This window comes from Terrapene carolina, unplaced genomic scaffold (genome assembly GCF_002925995.2).
Source record: "Terrapene carolina triunguis isolate 2854851 unplaced genomic scaffold, T_m_triunguis-2.0 Scaffold38, whole genome shotgun sequence".
Lineage (NCBI taxonomy): Eukaryota > Metazoa > Chordata > Testudines > Emydidae > Terrapene > Terrapene triunguis.
The window spans coordinates 8,062,205-8,082,354 of NW_020664389.1; the positions used below are offsets into that span (position 1 = coordinate 8,062,205).

Here is a 20,150-nt window from a genome sequence, read left to right on the forward strand (position 1 = left end):
TTGGAAAACTATAATGTTTTACTACACTCACGAGGGGAATAGAATGTGGTTTAGCCTCTGAATGACCCTCAGTTTAGTATCTTATATTTTGCTGCAAACCTAATATAAACAAAAGTCCTACACTATTAAGCATTTCAAAACACAGAATGATAAATTCTTTAATAAGCGTTATCAGGATCTTACTTGAATCTTATCTACAGTTCAGTAAGTAGATGCTCATTACACTGAACTAATAGGAACACTTAAGTATTCAATAAAGGAACAATAGAGAACTACAAAATAACTTTTTTAGGGTTTTAGTGTATGTTCACCAAATAATGCCCCACACTTCATCATAACAACTGCACTACAATATATTACAGCTGTAATTCAATATTGTTTTGCTAATGTGGAAAAGGAAGAAACAGACAAAATCAGAGTGTATTCCTTCCCCCTCCTACTTTATTTACACGAGCTAGCCCTTCCATTGTAACTCCTCTCTACCTTTCAACTCATGACTTTAACAGGAAAGGTTAACAATGGAACAATAACACTCTTTGAAAACTTCACTCTCACTGCCACTATAAATCTTAATTGAATCAATAAGGCTTCTAATCCAAGTGTAGTGCACTAGCATCTACTCTCCCCAATAGGACATACTCCCCCTTCTGTTGAATGTTGGAGTATAGTTTCTGTACGCTTGACGGGTAGAGAAAAGCTAAGATTTTCCTCTTGATTCCAAGTAAAACAAAGAAAAACATGAGAGATGCAATAGAATATTCACTAAAAGACACCTTAGGATGGGAATTTGGTTAGCAGACCTGCCATACGAAGACAATGTGCTGGCTAAGAGATTTAGGTGCTCAAACAGCTTAATATAATTTTTACATTGCAGACAGTTCTGATGTCTTTTTTGAATTCTCTTTTTAGAATTCACAGAGTTTCTTTGGGACCCAAATGGATTAGTTAGAGTAGGCTGTATGTTTGTCGCTTCTTATTAAGCCAATTTATTTCCAAGCATGTGACATTGAATAAAACCGGAAAACCTCTCAGCATTTTTGCCCATTGCAGGCTTTATTTGTAGCACAGCTGGCTTTATCTCAGGAACTCTATTGTGTTTTCTTTCAGCGAGGCCTTTTCACATAGTCAGTGTAATTTAGCTACATTCAAAAATACAGAGCCATAGTCACAAGCTTTTATTTTAAAAAAAAAGGTGCATTTAAAACCAGAGCTATTCAAGGAAGAATGAAATGTCTCCACATTAATTTGCAATCACAAGGACAAGAGAAAAAGATGAATAGTCCTTGTCATCACTTTTCTGTGAGCTAACTACTAAATCTAGCTTAGTTTTTAAGGAATTGAGGAACAGATGAAAAGAGGTCAAACTAAATGAAATCTTTACAGTTAGCAAACCAAAGAACAACTTAATTCTTATAGCTTCCATTAATAAACTGTTCCGGGTGCCTAGCGGTGCTTGTGTAATAAGTAAACGTGTGGGTACTGAAGTATTTTAACAGATGTCAAGCCTGAAGCAAAATGTTAAAAAAAAAAGTTAATAAAGTTCACTATTACTCAGTGTGCACATTCAACATTTATGACACTATACTGCAGAGTAGTAGATTATTGCATGATTTCTATTTCTCCAAAGATGCTGGTTTTACTTCAAGTGCAGTTGGTAACACAGACTTGAGGCCTACCTTTCTAAATGTTTCTATCAAAGGTTTTTTTTCCCCTTCTGCGAAGTACTGAGAACTATAATATGCAGTATTTCTACAGAAATTCATAATCCACAACAGACTGCCAGTATTATTATTATTTTAAAATTTATATTTTTATGGTTTTTCCTTAACCTAAATTCAGCCAACAGCATAGTGATATTAGTTTGAAAGCATTTGTGGAAAGACTGTATGACAGCATGCTATTAGTAAAACAAAAAAGTGCAGGTTAATGCAGTGGGGCATACAGTTCTCCCACATCTTAACATTCTCAGAGAAATAAAATCAAAGGTAAAATTCAACCCTCATTTCCATGGCTACATCTCCATTGAGATTACCAAGCCTAAATTTTGCCAGTCAATCTATTGCTTTAATAGCATGGAAGCCCTCGAAGACACTGTGTCATCGAAAACACTGAATTCTTCTCTAGAGCCATTTCTGAAATGATAGTGGCCAATCTTTTGTCAAAGACAGTAAGAAACAGGCGCTTAAAAAAAAAGATCATGTTTGTATTTAGGCTAGAGACCACAGTGCCTGTGTTTAGATATGATTTCTCCCACCCCTCACACCATTTCCATATGTCTCTGATCATCTCAATCACTATTTTTTTCATAGCAATAGCTTATTTACCATCTTTCAAAAATATGTTTGTGTTATCTGCCTCCCTGCCCATCCCCAGCATACATTCACATCTACAATGACTGAAGATGCAATCTTGTGCCTACCTTTAACAATATATTAAATGTGCCACTTTCATGCCACCATTTAGGCCTGGCTCAGTCTTTTAATTATCTAACATCCAGAACCCTTCTTCTCTTCCATTAAAAAGCTACCGGAAGCTCACCTATTCTGTGAAGCATTACAACTTTTATGACCTTCAGACTCTAATTGCCTAAATGGCACTGCTTTGAGTTGTGATGCATTGCACTGTATTGTACCCACTTGTAACTTTAGGGCCAATCAATCCAAAGCCTATTGAAGTCAATGGAAATCATGCTCCTAGGCCAGAAGATCTTCTGTTTATCGTCTATCACAGTGACCAGCTGTAAAGCACTGTGCCCACCTAATGATGCTACATAAATTATAACAACAACATGAAAGTGAACATGGTTAGAAGCTAGAGCCAATACTGCCATTTTGGATGTACAGCAAGTTTGAATACAGGCTGCAGGCAGTCCCCCTAGGAACCTGAGAGCTAATAGGACAGTCTCACAACAACATTGATGAAAGTGCCCTTGAAAATATATTTCCATCAATTCTGCTTCTTCAAATAGCTACCTTACCACTCCCCCACAATGTGTGGAAACATGCACGCACAAAAGCACTCTATAACTGACACCTATAGCTGACGTTGGTAGCATTCTCAGCAGAGGGCAATTGACTGACTAGGATGAAAAAACGGTTTCCTACCTTTCGTAACTGTTGTTCTTCGAGATGTGTTGCTCTTGTCCATTCCATTCTAGGTGTGCACATGCCCACGCGCGCAGCCGTTGGAGATTTTTGCCTTGGCGGTACCCGTAGGGTCGGCTGTAGCATACTCTTGAGTGCTGCACTCATGTGTCGGTATATTAGGGGCTGCCGGCCCTATGCCATCTCCGTTCCTTCTTGCCGGCAATTCCGACAGAAGGGTAGGAGAGTAGGTCATGGAATGGACATGAGCAACACATCTTGAAGAACAACAGTTACGAAAGGTAGGCAACCGTTTTTTCTTCGAGTGTTTGCTCACATCAGTTCCATTCTAGGTGACTCACAAGCAGTATCCCTGGTGGCAGGCTCAGAGTTCACGGTCATGCGGCTTGCAACATAGCTCTGCCAGCATTGTCTCAAGCTTGCTGGGTGAGCACATAATGAGATGTAAACGTGTGGGTAGATGACCAGGAGGCGGCCCTGCAGATATCCTGAATCAGCACCTGGACCAGGAAGGCTGTTGATGAAGCCTGCATCTCAGTCGAGTGGGCAGTCACTGCCTGAGTTGCTTGGCAGTCCCGGAGCCAGTCGCACCGGCCGCTGCAGAAGTCATGGAGGTCACAGAAAGTCAGAGAATCCGTGACTTCTGTGACCTCTGTGAGAGATACACAGCCTTATCCATGAGCCGTGACAGTATGAGATTCAGGTCCCAGGGAGGGACGGGATCCCTGATGTGTGGATAGAGATGCTCCAGACCTTTCAAAAACTGGACCGTCATGTCATGAGCAAAGACCAACCTGCCCTGGAATGGAGGGTGGATGGCTGAAACAGGAACCAAGTGGACTTTGATTGATGACTGGGACAACCCCTGGAGTTTGAGGTGTAGAAGACAGTCCTGGATCGCCTGCAGTGAGGCCTGCTCAGCCCGGATATCCCGGTCCAAGGCCCAGCACATGAACCTCTTCCACTTGGCCAGGTTGCTCTGGTAGAGAGCTTTCTATTACCCAACAAGACCTGTTGGACCCAGGCCTAACATTCCCATTCATCCGCAATTAGCCATGCAGAAGCCACGCTGTCAACTGCAGCGCTGCCAGGTTCGCATGCAGAAGACTTCCGGGGTTCTGGGACAGCAGGTCTGGCCAGAGAGGCAGCGGCTACCGAAAGGTCCATAAGCGTGCCAAACCAGTGCTGCTATGGTCACGCAGGAGCTATTGGTATCACCTTCGCCTTGTCCTGTTTGATCTTCAGAGGGAAGGCGTACATCAGAGCCCCCCACCATGGAAGCAGAAAGGCATCTGATGGGGATGCGCTGTCCAATCCCTGGAACGAGCAGAACTCGTGGCATTTCCAGTTCGGATGGGACGCGAACAGATCCACTTGGGGATTCCCCTACCTCTGAAAGATCACACTGACCGCCTCCAGGTGGAACGACCACTCGTGGCGAGACGAGAAGGTCCTGTTGAGGCGATCTGCTACCATGTTCTTGGCTCCAGGCAGATGTGTGGCCACCAGATGGACGGCATGCCACACACAGAAGCCCCACAGGTGGAGAGCTTCGTGGCAAAGGGCCGACAACCTGGCTCCTCCCTGCCTGTTGATGTAATACATTGCTGTGGTATTATCTGTCAGGACTTGCACCACCTTGCCCTTCACATGAAGCAGGAAAACCTGGCAGGCCAGGCAAACCACTTTGAGCTCCTTGATGTTTATGTGGAGGGACAGATCGTCCCGCAACCAGTGGACTTGCGTGCTGAGCTCGCCCAGGTGAGCTCCCTAGCCCAGGTCTGAGGCATTGGAAACCAGGGTCAGCCATGGGGCCGTGGCCATGAAGGGAACTTCCTCCAACACTGATTCGGGGCTCCACCACCAATCCAGGGACGATCGGATGTGAACTGGCACCCTGACCACGCAGTTTAGATTGTGTCTGTTGGGGATGTAGACCAACGCCAACCGCACTTGCACTGGCTGGAGATGGAGCTGGGCATGCTGGATCATGTACGTACATGCGGCCATGTGGCCCAACAGGCCCTACAGGCAGGTATGAGCAGTGGTGAGCGGCTAGTTTTTCTCATGGGAGATCAGGTCTGATATGGCCTGGAAACGCACCTCTGGAAGGAAGGCTCTGGCTTGTGTGGAGTCGAATGCAAAGAACTCTATTCATTGCACCGGCCTTCAGATGATTTCTTTTCATTTACCAACAGGCCCAGGTCACAACAGGTGGAATGAACCAGATTCAGGCTCCTTTGCACCTATTCCCAAGGTCTGCCCTTGATGAGCCAATTGTGTGATATGGGTAGACCTGAACCACTCGACGCACGAGGTAAGCGGCGACTGGTGGGATACCTTTTGTAAACACCCTAAGGTGGCAGACGAGAGGCCAAACGGCAGTGCTGTGAACTGGAAATGGCTCCCACCCATCACAAAATGGAGGAATCATCTGTGACATTGGAAGATGGAGATATGGAAATAGGCATCCTTCAGCTCGAGGGCAGAGTGTAGTCCCAAGATACAATCTCTAGCACCCAGTGGTCCGAGGTGACCTGCAACCGGGCAGCACAGTAGGGACGAAGATGGTTTCTGTGTTCTCGGATGAAATTTATTACAGATGCGACACTTCTCCTTCACAGCTGCTATGGGGCTCACTAACAGGCATAGAGGCCTGTTACAGTCAGAGCAAGGCTTAAAACCCAGAGACAGTGGCATGCCCCGCCTGGGGCGAAGTTGGGATTCTATCTTTAACTACATTACTTAACAACTACATATTAACTAACTACTGTAAACAAACTATTTACAAAGCCTTAAGGCTCAAAGTGTGAAGTAGAAGAACCGTTAGCCCTTGTGAGACAAGGGAAAGGTTCTACAACTAATCACCATGGGTGGTAAGAAGGAACTGAGAGGGCACAGGGCCGGCAGCACCTAATATACCGACACATGGGCGTGGCACGCAAAAAGGTGCCTCAGACAACCCTACGGATACCTCTAAGGCTATCTCCGATGGCCGTGCATGTGGGCGCGTGCACATCTAGAATGGAATTAATATGAGCAAGCACTTGAAGAAGAACACTGAACTACCACCCAGTTGAATCTTTTTTCAGGTCAGCCATGTGGCACAGTGGCAGGGCAGCAAGAGGAATCTTGCCTTGCTGCTACCTTATTCTGTAAACATATGGACAGCTGTCAGCATTAAATTCACCTATATATATTTAAAATGAAAAGCAAGCCTGGGTATTTTGATTAAGGGTCTTAATAAAAAGTCACAAGTACTACACTATCAAAATTTTCATGTGTTCTCTATTGGGGTATCTGATGCAAAGTCCACCTGATTATTCAATGGACAGACCCCAAGTATTCAATGGGCCTGAGATGAGCAAGATCTTTCCAGTTAAAAAGCTATAAAGAACAGTAAAGCAATTAACAAATCAAGAGTTGTAATACGGCACCTTTTCTGATACCAGCGTAAGTACTAGTTAGTCCATTTCGCTTCTTTCGGTGGCGGTATAACCAGATGCTGAAGACCATAAGAATAATCCAACAGGCTGCACCAATGCCAGCAATGAAAGCTGGCTGCTTTACAACATCTGAAATCTGCTGGGCTAAGCTGACTTGGTCTTCTGGTGACACAGGGTTTCCATGGGAATCTAAAAAAGGAACCAAAAATCTCTGATTAATTTGGCTGTGCAGTTGTAAAAACCAAATGTACTATTATTATCACTAAGTAATAATAATTGTAGACAGCGATTTAAAAATACTATGGCCCAGATTTTCAAACCTGGGCACTCAAAGTTGGCCTTTTAAATCCATATTTAGGCACCCAAATAAAATTGGCCTGATTTTTAGAGATACTAAACTACTATTATTATTACTTATTATTTGTACTATTGTAGCACCAAGCAGACTTAGGCATGGACCAGGAGTCCATTGTGTTAGGTGCTTTACAAACACGGAAGAAAAAGATGCTCCCTGCCCCAACTCCCGTTGACTTCAGCAGGATAGTGGGTGCTTAGCTCTTCTGAAAATTAGGCCCCTTTTATTTACGTGATTAAATATGGATTTAAAGGCTGACTTTAAGTCCATGGTTTAAAATTTTTGGCCTATAATTTTTCATCATTTCTGCAATATAACATAAATTAAATTATTTCAGATTAAATTTAAAAATAAAAGCCAACAAAACTTTCACAAAAAAACTATGAAGGAATGTGTTGGAGAAGTCTGTTCCCAGAATTCTACTAAAGCTTAGAAACAAGCTACAGGAACACACACATACTTCCCCAGAAGTGAAAATCATAGAAGCATTACAAATTCAAAACACATTTATAGAAGGTGGATACTGAAGAGATGTTTCTTAAATTCAGCAGTTTCTGACAGGCGACTTGTATCTCATGTTACACAATCTGTTTTTTTCTCAGTCTTATTTTGACCTCAATTCAAGAAGACTGAAAATTCAAGACTAGCTAAAGAAGTGAGTGAATAAAGTAACTTGATTCTACCAACTTAGCATGGCTAGACAAGCTAGTCTTTAAAATTATAGCTATGAGAAGGCAAGAAGAACTGTAGGAAAGGGAGAATAACTATCCCAAGAAAAGGTACAATGCAATAAAAATAATCAAATAGGCCTTCCTAGTAGTGGAAAAAGCAGAGACCCCCCCCCCCCCCCCGATCAACTACTCCAATTTAGAAATCAGAATGGAAACAAAGGACAGCTGAAAATGTTTTAATTAATTGTTAAATGTATAAGAGTTTTATTTTTTAATATACAGGGTATTTATTATTTTAACCTAAAACTTCATTTTTCTTTCCATATAGTATGTCTGTAAATACTTTCTAGTAACACTATTTCAGACTATTCTACCCACCAATATCCTATAATTACATTGAGGTTGCTCAAAGAGAAGACATTTTGCTAGATTTTTATCATCCGGGTACATTGATTTTTAACAGTAAGAGGTGCTCTTTGCAAATTTGTGAGGTGAGAGCTCTGTATTATTGCTCCCCGAATTGAGGGCAAGATTCTGAAACCCTCATTCACAATGAATAATACCTTACATCACTCATACTGTGTAATACCTAACTCTTGATCAGTCCTGTGGATTTCAGAGTAAATAGTCAAAGAGTTAGGTACTACTCAATGTGAGTAAGATAGTAGAATCTGGTCCTGAGATTGGTCCTTTTAGGAGAGAAATATGTTGTTTGCTCAGGTGGCCTGATCAAATTCTGTTAATGCATACTGGCTAAGAAATGGAAACCAGTTCACTTAAAACACAACAGCATTAATGCTCTAAGCACTAACCCAGGGGTCGGCAACGTTTGGCACGCGGCTCGCCAGGGTAAGCACCCTGGCGGGCCGGGCCAGTTTATTCACCTGCTGACGCGGCAGGTTCGGCCAATCGCGGCCCCCACTTGCCGCGGTTCGCTGTCCCAGGCCAATGGGGGCAGCGAGAAGCGGCACGGGCGAGCGATGTGCTGGCCGCGGCTTCCCGCCGCCCCCATTGGCCTGTGACGGCGAACCATGGCCAGTGGGGGCCATGATCGGCCGAACCTGCCGCGTCAGCAGGTAAATAAACTGGCCCGGCCCGCCAGGGTGCTTACCCTGGCGAGCCGCGTGCCAAACGTTGCCGACCCCTGCACTAACCAGTGAACATGTTAATACTCTTAATCATGACACCACACGTTTCTAACCCCCCCCCAAAAAAGTATAAATATATATAAAAGAAACACTGGCACTATAGACTACAGGGAAAACAAGCCATATTGTAAAAAAACAATTGCTCTGGGAAAGGGACACCTTTATAGATGGGAAATGGTTAAATTATTAATAGTTTTTTTCCTTGGCTTTTTCTTCCACAGAATTTCAGATTTCATTCTATGTGGCATCCAGGCTGAATCCTTTTTTCACAAGCAATCACTGCCTTTGACTGTTTGTTGACTGGAAGTTTTATTTCACGTAACAAGCCCTTTTATCTTCTGTGATCCTAAGAGCACTCATAGTCTGAAAGTTCACCAAGCAGACCTATTCTTTTCTTTCTAATACACCCTTTGTGTCTCCTAGGTTTATAGATTTCATGGCTATTTGTGCAAGGTTAAATTGGGTTGCTTCAGATTTTATGGAGACAGCCAAGTGAGATTCCATGCAAGTGGCCAGATGGGCTTCACTGTATAAAGTGTACTGTGACTAATGAATTAAAATTGCCATTCTATATCTCATCTTTTGTCTCACAGCAACTGAGGCTGTATTAAGATATTGGAAACTGCAATATCATTCTAATTTGAAAACAACTAAATGTGCTTTTTTTAAAATGCTGTTATTATTTGAAATTGTTTTCTTTGACAGAAAACTGAATTTTCATTGGAGACACTGTTCACCTATTGTTCTGCGTATGTTAACATTTCTTTATTGTTAAATATTTCTCTTTCATACTTCTAGTGAAGTATTTACAATAAGGAAAAAGTTTCCTTATTCCCCCCTCTCCCCCTTCCCCCCAAAAGAGTACTACAACATAGAATCAATAAAATGTATGAAGACCTAAGCTGTGCATAAGGAGCCAGCAATGTAAATGATTCTGTAACTCAAACAAATATAGTGGTAGTTTTTTGATATATCTACAAATGTTAAGTGCATTATTCACACAGTGCATGTCTCATGTACAAAATACTCCATGAACCTTTATTTTTCTAATCACTCACATTATGATATGTGATTTGAGAACTGATTCGCATGCCTTCAGTGATATTATTCTTTTAGCCACTGGAAATACCTGTATACCATTATAATAAATTGTTGTATTTAAAGCACCAAGGCTGAAATACACTATGCATGTGTGGACTGCTATACCTGCACAAAGCCTCATTTTTCATATATATATTTTACACAGACACTTTCTTGCTCTCTTACTGTTTAGCTTCAGACATTAAACTGACTGACATACATATTATATATCTGTACACACACACGTACATGCCTATGTATACATATATAGGCATATTTAATAATAGAATTTAATAATAATAATTTAATAATAGGAGCTAAGCTAACCTCTAAACTAAGCTAACCTTTAATTTAATAATAGAAGCTAAGCTAACCACTAAATTTAAGGGAAGCTGGTAGTGACCCATGTATATATGTTGCTAACACTTTCCATTATTAAAGATTCTCGCAGCCTTTTTTTGTTCTATCACTTTGTTGTTTGTGTCAGGCCTTTGAAATTAGGGAAAAAGGGAGAAAGCCCTTGGGCTATAAAAATGCCTTTTCTTTGTGCCATGAAAATCCATTCAGGTTTAGCCGAGACATAAACTGTTGAAAATCACCATATCACTGCTGTTGTTTCTGGTTCCTCCAGGTAAATGTTGGCAGCAGGATAAAATAATAAGGAATTGTGAACATTCTAAGGCCAGGCTCACAATGCTGACAAAGCTGCAGAAGCACACATTGCACTGAGAATACCTAGGAGCTGTTGGAGAAGGCTGACTACATCACTCCCTGGAACTGGCATATTTCCTGGCCCCAAGATAACAGACTTTCCACGCTGAGAGTTAATGTAGTTAGGTCTGTAGTTCAAGTACTAGCAGTCTGTGGTGCTGTGTGGAAGGTTCAGGGTTTAAACGCTGACAGTATAAGATACGAGGTTGTTACAATTGTACATAACAATTGGTTTCTAGTCTATCAAAATAGACTAGAAAATTATATACAAAAATACTATGTTAAAATAAAGTTATTTAGGTTGCAAATTCAAGAGTTACAAACTGCCAGAATCACAGTGACCCGTGCAAATGCCTCCATGTGGATGCATTACGATACAGTCTTTAACGGTACAATGAGATACTATTCCACAGGACTCCTGCCTCATTCAGTGCACCAGATAGCTGGTCAAAGGGAAGTGAGAATTAAGGTTGCATGGGCAACCATAAATCTGGTATTTCCTAACTTCTGAGTGCTTGAATTTGCAATAACTCTACCCCCCGCCCCCTTCCAATGTGGGTATATATAATAAGGAAAGACAATTCTTTGGTCAGAAATCAACGTATGAATAGTCTCTTTTGCCTTCTTTCTAGTTATATACAATGTCATAAATGGAGAAGTGCCACTTTTAGGCTACAACTGTATAGTGTACTGCATGTAAGTGGAGTGCATCGCCCATGTGGAGCCTCACTGACATCAATAGGGCTTTGTGTGGGCAAAGCAGGCCACCTTTGAAAGTCTACTACTTTCAAAGCAGGCCTGAAAGAGACACTATATTATGCTGGGCAGGTTACTTGCAGTGGCTGACAGAATAATATCCCTAAAGGCATCCTAATTAGTTCACAAATCACATCTCTTAATGTGAGTGATTAGAGTAATAAAGGTGCAATAAGAGTTTCTTGTATTTTGTACCCTTGAGACATCCACTGGTTGAAAAAAGCTCTTAACATTTGTAACTGTTTTACAGAAACCTCTTAAGAAATAAGTGCATAAAATGTATTCACTCAGGTTAATATGTTTATTATGAGTAATATTAACTGGATCTGAGATGCCTCATGTGAATAATACTCTGGACAGAACGTGCTGCAGGATGTACCGGTAATTTACTATTGAACCATCAGCAAACCAATGGAGTGTCAACATTTCAAAGCTGCCATCCATGGTACTCCATCATTGCACAGAAGCTATGGTGGAGATCAGTATCAAAGGGATCAATAGTTCTCTGGGGTAATGTTCTGTAGCCCTTGCATGGGTGCAACTTACTTTTACCCCCATGCCCAGCCAAAGGTCCACATACTCATTTTTGGCAGGAGAGCATTCAGAGCACTCCAAAATCTGAGAAGCCCTATCTGTGCAAGGGAGGGGTGTGGTGTGTGGGGACTTACTCAAACTAAGTCCTAAGGGGGAAGTTTTAGGGTTAGTCACAATCTAGCCCTCAATTTTTAATCAAGAATTGTTCAGAGTAAGATCTAAATCTGATTTAATTGTGAGAGACATTCCAAAATGTAAATGAACATACAAATCATACAGTATATATAATACGCACACAGGGAATTTGTAATCAGTTTAATAAAGGTAGCAGCATACTAATTCAGAAATCAACATCAAAGCAAAAGATTTAAGCTTCCTGACTCTAAGAAGGAAATATTGATTTCTCAAATTGGTGATTGCAGGAATGCAGTTCATCTAGCATATAGATACTGGAACTAGCAATTCCCCCCAAACATTTTATGAACAGCATCCTTACCCACCACCACATGCAGCTCCCCTCCCCAAAATCCAAAAATAAAAGCCCTCTCCATCTAAATGAATGCATTGGTTTTGAAAGGTGCTAGACTGATGTCATCAGCAAATTAAGTTTTGTATCCGCAGAACCGCTTCTGGAAAACAATGGTGCCATCTATCCCTCGCTGCTTCACTCCTTCTCTGGGAGCACATCCAAGAACCAAGGATGAGCTTCTGTGGTGAGCCTCTAAGAGGCACAAGCACAGAACTCAGGGTATTGTTAAGGAAGTTTTAAGCCACTTTACCACTCTCACAATCCTAGGCTACTCTGGCTGAAGAGTCTCCTTGGGGTAACTTAGGTAGCCCTAGGGGCCTGTTTGAGTTATGGCAGCCACTCCAGGATGCCCTATGAGCCACCATACTGCTCAGAATCTCCACAGGGTGGTCCCCACACATGCTTTCTGCTCCCAGGGCTTGCAAAGGAGTCCTCAGAAGGTAGCCATACAGCTATCTTACACTGCATCTGTGCCAAGGGAATCCTTCCAACAGCTAGTTACAAGGCTGTTAAGGCCCTTTACATTGTTCTGGTCCTTTGACCTGGTGTAAAGTGGCAGTAGTGGGGCTGCGGATCTCACCACAGATTATATCTGATCCTTTATGGGTACAAAAAGGGGAGAGGGAGCTGAAAAAGGCACATCTCCTCAGGTACTGGAAAAATCCTTTCTTTTAGGGAGCACAAAGTTTGCTTGAGGCCTGTTCTCATAAGAGTACTAACCTCCTCAAAAGGAGGCAAATGAGAAAGAGGCTTTGCGCCACTTCCTTCATCACCAGCCAGCACAGTTTTTCAAGAGATGGGCGCCTGGTGTGCATTGTTAAAGGTCACAGCAAGGAATTCTCTGGTCAACACTTCTTCAGTGTCCCTAAAGGCAATGTGCTTACATCAGGCACCATGTTTCTGAGACTTCCCACTGGGATGATGTACTACCACACCCTATGTGGCACAAGGCTGAGCCTCCAATGTACATTTTAGCCCTAGGGGGTGAGATGGTAGGGTTTTTTAGAACTCTCATACAGTGTAATTATTTCTTTCTGAAATGCCATAATGCTCAATTCCCTGGCTTCCGCTGAGAATGTCATTAAAGATATTAACTGTAATGTTACCATCTGTCCACTAGGGATTGGACTAAGGTCACCAAATACTGAGGCCACTAAACAGCAAACGATAACTTTTGTTTACTGTAGGTCTCAGATGAATCAGAAAATATGATATGGAGGAAAGAGACTGTGGGCAAAATTTTCAAAAATACCTAAGTGATTTAGGAGCTTAAGTCCCATTTTCATTATTTAGGCACTTAGGAGCCTAAGTTCCATTTATTTTGTGCAGCACTAATCAATAGCCTTAGGAGAGGATTGTCAAAGACTGGGTACTTGACTCCTATTGACTTTCAATAGGACATAGGCATCTAACTGCCCTTCACCTTCTAGTGAAGTGTCCATACATGCCATTGCTGAAGCAGGCTAGTGGCCCTGCTCAGTCCTGGTAAGGCAAATTGTCGACTATGTTCCTTTTCCAAATAAGCTAACTGGAAAGGCAAAGAAGGGAAGCTAAATAAATCATGTTCTTGTAAAACTGGTGTTTATTTAGGATTAATTTACTAGCAGATGGATTAAGGAAAAATGTCACTATGAAGCCTGCAGTTTCAGACATCAAGGCCTCTTCATTAAGCTGGTGTCTATAACGCTTAAAGTTTCAAGGTTTTCAAAATATCAGCAGTGAAACAGAAACCCTGATTCCTGAGATCGGAAAATGGGCACAGAAAACAATATGCCAATGAGCACTTATAGGTACTACATTAATGATTCATTTTTAAAAGTTCTGCTATGCAATTTCTATTACAATCAATGGGCATCACAAGCCCAAATTATAAGCAATTCTTTGAAAATTCCCTTAATTTAAATGTCCATATGTAATTTTTTGGCATTGCAGCAACTGTTCACTCAGAATAGGGTCCTTTTTTCATCCTCAGTAACTACCTATTTTTAACTGTAAAATCACATAACTGGACAGATCTTTTAATGATGGGGACAGAGAAGGGTAGAAGGCCAAAAGAAATATGGTGAAGTTCTATTTTGGTCTGATGGGACAGAGTACTGAGCCTAATGACAGCATGTTTTGATTTCATCATGCTAACAAAGAGCAGCATCACTATATTGCAAGGCATTTTAAATATTGTTCTGTAAACCAGCAGTAATCCCACATCACTTCCAGACATATCCATATCCTATGGCCCCCAGTCTTCAGCTGGGTCAGAGGAATGCTTGTTGCAGATGAGGTCACTGTTGCATCCCCTGCCCTGATACTGGCAGGCCAGAATATGAATGTAGCAAACTTGGTGGCTCAGGCCCATCTTAAACTGCTGTGTTTTTCCTATGCCAATCTTAAGTATCAACCACTTTGCAAAAATCAACAGCCAAAACCAATAACAAATTGTGATTTTTTTGGTTTAAAATAAAAGGCAGCAGCCATTATACAGCAAACCTTTGAGAGATGCTGTTACAACAGTGTCTTTAGAACCCAGTTCCAATACATGTCCAAAAGCACAAATACTAATCTCATTATTTTAAAAAGCAACACTCTGCATTCTGCCTGACTTGTAAATATTTCTGGATCCATAAAAGGCAAAATAAACACAGCACTGAATTTATAGGCAGATTTACCAGAAGGCTTACCTAATTGGATAAACTGTGGCTCACTTTTCACTCCAGGTCCTGCCCCAGTACTTGCTGCTACTTCCACACTGTATCGAATACCAGGAATTAAGGAGGGGATGACTACAGAAAAGGTGGAACCATCTACTGTCTTGTTTATGTGGTATCTGCTTTCATTGCCCAGGCACCAAACCTGTAGGTAAATAAAGTACATAGCACATGTGGGTGTTAAAAGTTAAAGCTAAAAGGATAGTTACATGATATGATATGGTCCTTTCTGCTTCATCAAGGGAGCCGAACTAGATTATTACTGTTATTTATTACTTGTATTGCAGTAGCACCTAGCAACCACAGTCACAGGCTAGAGCCCCATGATGCTAGGTGCTGTACAAACACAGAGCAAAAAGATGGTTCCTGCCCCAAAGAGTTTGCAATGTAAGTTAATTTGATAGATCCCTTCTAACCCCTCTAACATATCAATCCAAGACATAAGCACTAATAATGCACTAATGAGCATTGGTTGCACTCCACAAGTAATGAGAGAGAGAGAAAGAGAGAAAGAAAGAAAGAATCCTCAATTATTCAGTATGACTAAAACAAGGGAATTAAATTTGATGGCATTTCCAACTCTCTTTTTCATGATAATCGGTCAGGCTAGGTTTTGTTCACAGACATGTTTGGGGAAATTTGTATTCATATGAATTCATACTTTTCCCTGAGGACAGGTATTCATGCAGGAAGCAATAAAAGTTATAGTAAACCAAACAGGGATTGGGTGCAGGGGCTGGTGCTGGTGCAGTGACATGCAATTTTTAACTAAGAGTTAGGTCACTATTGTTGGATCAGAACATGGCGCGGGTAAAAGCTAGGGGGCTGAAACTCAATCTGGAGAAGACTCAGGTGATATTGGCTGGTTAGGGGGAAACAACTGGATGAGATGGGAGATAATGTTGCCCCCTCTGATTCAAGGGGCTTGCCCACCATTTGTGAGTAGATGCACAACCGAGGGGGCTGGATGGACTCCCAATTGGTATTTTAAAAGCAGGTAGCAGGTAATGCCTACTGTTAGATCACCTATTTCTCAATCTGTATTGCCAGGAGGTTGCAATAATTACTTTTGTAATCTGAACTTGCAATGGTCTTTGTCACCTCCAGATCAAGCTATTGCAATGAGCTCTACATGCAGCTACACTTTCAATCTACCTCGAAATCAAAAATGGTGCAGAATTCAACAGCTTGTTTGTTATGAGGTAGGTCCTCCTAGGAATATATGACACCAGTACTTTTGGATCCACACTGGCTACCTATTAAATACAGGGTACAATTTAAGGTTGTGGTCTTGACCTATAAATGGTCTAAAACCTTGTTCTCTGAAAGACTGCTTCACTCTCCCTGTGCCATTCTTATGCATTTGAGATCAGCCTGAGCTGGAACCCCAACCATAAGGGAGATCGAATCAACTAGCACAGCACTTTCTGTGAGGGGGCCACCTCTCAGCTTTGAGCTCACAAATATTCCTAATACACTGGCCCTGTGAGCATGCTACAAGACACATTTCTTCGCCCTAGATGTAAGGGGTTCAGAGGACTCTTGTGGGGGAATTATAAAGAACTGGAAGATATTTTCAGTTGCTAGATTATTATATATGCTTATTGTGGGAAGATAAGGGGTCAATGGAGTAATCCATTTTAATAAATGTAATTGTGAAATGTGTCAAGGAATGTCCAGAGCATAGGATAAGCACTCATTTTTACAAATGAATACTAAATAAATGATATAATTTTTATTAGTGTCATTAAATTCTAGACAATGATCCATAAAACCTGCAGAAAAGTTATAGAATGATCTTATAAAAATGATAACAGTGCATGTTTTAAAAAGCTATGAATAAGTCAATATGGGGATTTGGAAAGGGAACAGTTATGCAGCCTTCACAAGAGCAGTTGCAACCCCTTGTGCCACAACACACACGCACACAGAATATAGATCTATATAGCTTAACACCTCCCCCAACCCACAAAAAACCTGTATTTAACTAGCAAGAAGGAAGGGACACTAATGAATGAAAACTATGCTAGGCAATGGATAGTTATGGTATAAATTTGTTTTCTGCTTAATTTCTCACAATCTTTACATAGAAGTGACTACAGTATATTATTATGCTCTACATAGGGAAGTTTGAACAGATAAAAGATGTTTGTTAAGGAAACAAACGGGAAGCCACTCCTGAACAGATGCATCATGGAAGAAGGAAATGAAAAGTGTTGTAAGCAGCCCTGTAACTTTATGCCAGAGATGTGACAGAATGGACTCTAGCCCCATTTGAATGTTGTTGTTTTTTGTAAAGTGCCATTCATACTTCTGTAGCTGTGGCTGTGTCATCCTTTCCATTATAACCTATTATTTGCTCCATTCTAAAACTTAATGTGCAAGGTGTCAGCCAGCCTTGGTTTGAATTGTTTTGAAAAATAAAGAGAATCCACTTGTTGAGAAAATAATGACAGAATAATCATTAATTCCTTTTTGTATTAAAAAAAAAGGGGGGGGGGATTTGAATTTCAGGGGTTTTTTCCAGGTTATTTGTTCCTAACATTGAATAGTTGCTTTTGTTTTTTAAACAGAAAATATAATTATGCATGTTTTCATGATGCCTGTTTTCTATCCATAGGGAAAATTATCCACTGACCCACATTAAAAAACAGTGGCAGCCCCACAGCTGCATAGGCACTAAGAGATGCCTACTCATAGGTCACTGCAGGCTATTGTCCCCAGATGCTAGCAGACACTGTATAGCATATTCCACACTCAAATGTGAATTTCCTCTCTTTTATTGTTTTGTCCTCACAACCCTAACATTCTTTTAATGCAGTTTCTGGTGGATGAGTAATTCCATCTCTTTAGTTCAAGGTCTAACTGCCTTTAAATAAAACTTCCTTTGTGAATATTTTTTCAATTACATCTGAAACTAAGCCACAAAATGATTTTGTACCAGTCAATCAGGTTCTGAAAGGCATTTTATTATTTTAAATTGACCATGAAGCTAAGTGATCTCCACTCTTTTCTTTTCTACAGGGAAAAGAAAGAAATGAGTGGAAAGAGTTTTGATGCTTAGGAATAAATGCCTACACTATGGTATTTTATCTTTTTTTTTTTAAAGGCTAAGACATTCTGATTTAAAAATCTCTCTCAACAATGCCAATTTGCTACAGACTACAGCAAACCATCCTGTCACTAGTGGCTATAAAACAACCTTGAAATCCATGACTGGACACTTACAACATCTCAGCCTTGCTTAGGCAATTTTAGCTTCATTTCTTTTATATGTAATTGATTCACAATTTAAATTACTCTAAGATAAAAACAGTATGTTGCTACAGAGGCCTTAAATAATAAAAACTGAATACTGAACTTTAATATACTAAAAATATATAGTATAATGAAAGCTAGAATGCAAAGATAGATTTGTGAAAAAACAAAGAAAAATTGCTATAAATATATTTAGTCTTACACTAGCACTCTTTAGATGGAAAGCTTTTCCATGTTTTTAACCATCTCAGATGAATAGAATAGTACAATTTACTCAGAACGTTACATAATAAATTATGTCTAAGCCTTTCAAATTATTAGACCAATTTATTTGCTCAAATACCCTGTTTTGATCACAAAATGGTTCTTAAACTGGTACATTTCTCTTTGTGTTTGTGTATGCAATTCTCATCTTATAGCATAGACAAGAAGTTGCTTATTTTAATTATGAATTTTGATCTTTTCTTTAATTTCCTGCCCTACCATCTTCCCATTCAAATTAGTAGGCAGTTTTAATTCCTTTTGTACATGTAAAGATGCCACAGACTAGATAGAATTCCTAAATATATGGTACTATACAAAATATAAACAGAGAAATATTTTTTGATTCCACATGCTTTGATTTTTACCAGTAGATGGAGCCAAGTATCCACGAACAACTTATCCATCAATAGCATGCCAATACTTTGCAGTGAATGAGAACTCTGCATGTTACCTTATATTCTTGGACCATTCCATTCTGGGTATCCTCAGGGGGTGGCTGCCAGGTAACCATAATTGCAGTCCCATTCCCATCATTTTTAGTCACTGAAACACTTTGAGGTGGAGCACTAGGAGCTGTTTGTGGGAAGAACCAGATGGTTAATTTGTTGTATTTCCAATACAATGTTGCCAAATGCTTTTTAACAAGTTGTAGCTAGTGCTTGATATATAAATGGCCCATTCTGCACTACACAAATGTAATCATAATTTCTTGTTTCGCCATTAAGGATGTTTCTATCTGTCAAGGTAAATGGACATGAGAGAGAAAATACGGTCTAGTGATGTGAACAGGTGTTGGGATCCTGGGTTCCATTGCTGGCTCTGCCACAGACTCACTTTGTCACCTTGACCCAATACTGAGATCAAAACGTTAAAAAGATTCTACTAATTTTTGGTGCCTAACCTGAGACATCTAGGTCCTTCATTTCAGAACTTCTGAGCACTCAAACTAACCTCACATAGAGCTTTGGGTGCCCATCACTTTAGAAAAATCAAGCTGTTGGTGTGCCAAGTTGGACAATCAAAATATAGGCACCAAAAAGTGGATGTTTTCAAAAATGTTGGCTTTTCTTTTCCCTGAGCTTCAGTTTTTTCCTTTTTTGTAAAATAAAATAAAATAAAATAAAATAAAATAAAATAAAATGTACTTCTCAAACTCCAGTTATTTGTTAGGTAGTTTCAATACGAAGATTCCTATTTTTTGGGTCCATTAGAGTCATCCTAAGATATTCTGGGCTAAGTGCTACTCTTTTGAGGCTGCTCTAGAGGCCTAGAGGGAAGGCACTGAGGGTCATCTGTTCAACTAGTGCAGCCAAAATGTATGGTGCAGGTCTGGGCCCCACCAATGCACTGAAATGTCTACTCTGAGGCATTACCCATCACCATTTTGATTATATTTGACCTGCAAGTAAAAATGCTATGGTGAGGGAAATGGCTTTGTGAACCCTCTCCTCTTTATAGCACATACACAGAGGAGGATGCATAATTTAGCCCACTGTATTTGTTGCTCTCACTCATCATCTTTTCATTTTGTACCAGTGATGGATCCAGATATACAGGCACTCTAAAAATGTAGCTTCCGTTCCTTCAGCTAC

General features: G+C 40.6%; 1 protein-coding gene across 4 annotated transcripts in view; it reads right to left on the bottom strand.

The window, feature by feature from the left end:
- The window catches only part of ROBO1 (roundabout guidance receptor 1), a 1,048,580-nt gene that overhangs the window by 48,397 nt on the left and 980,033 nt on the right, over positions 1–20,150 (bottom strand). For all 4 annotated transcript variants that reach the window (XM_026652616.2, XM_026652620.2, XM_026652612.2 and 1 more), the window contains 3 exons: positions 19,010–19,131; positions 15,010–15,181; positions 6,542–6,739 (listed from right to left, as the gene is read on the bottom strand). In XM_026652616.2, coding sequence (XP_026508401.1) covers positions 6,542–6,739; positions 15,010–15,181; positions 19,010–19,131 — 492 coding nt within the window. The remainder of the gene's footprint in view (positions 1–6,541; positions 6,740–15,009; positions 15,182–19,009; positions 19,132–20,150) is intronic.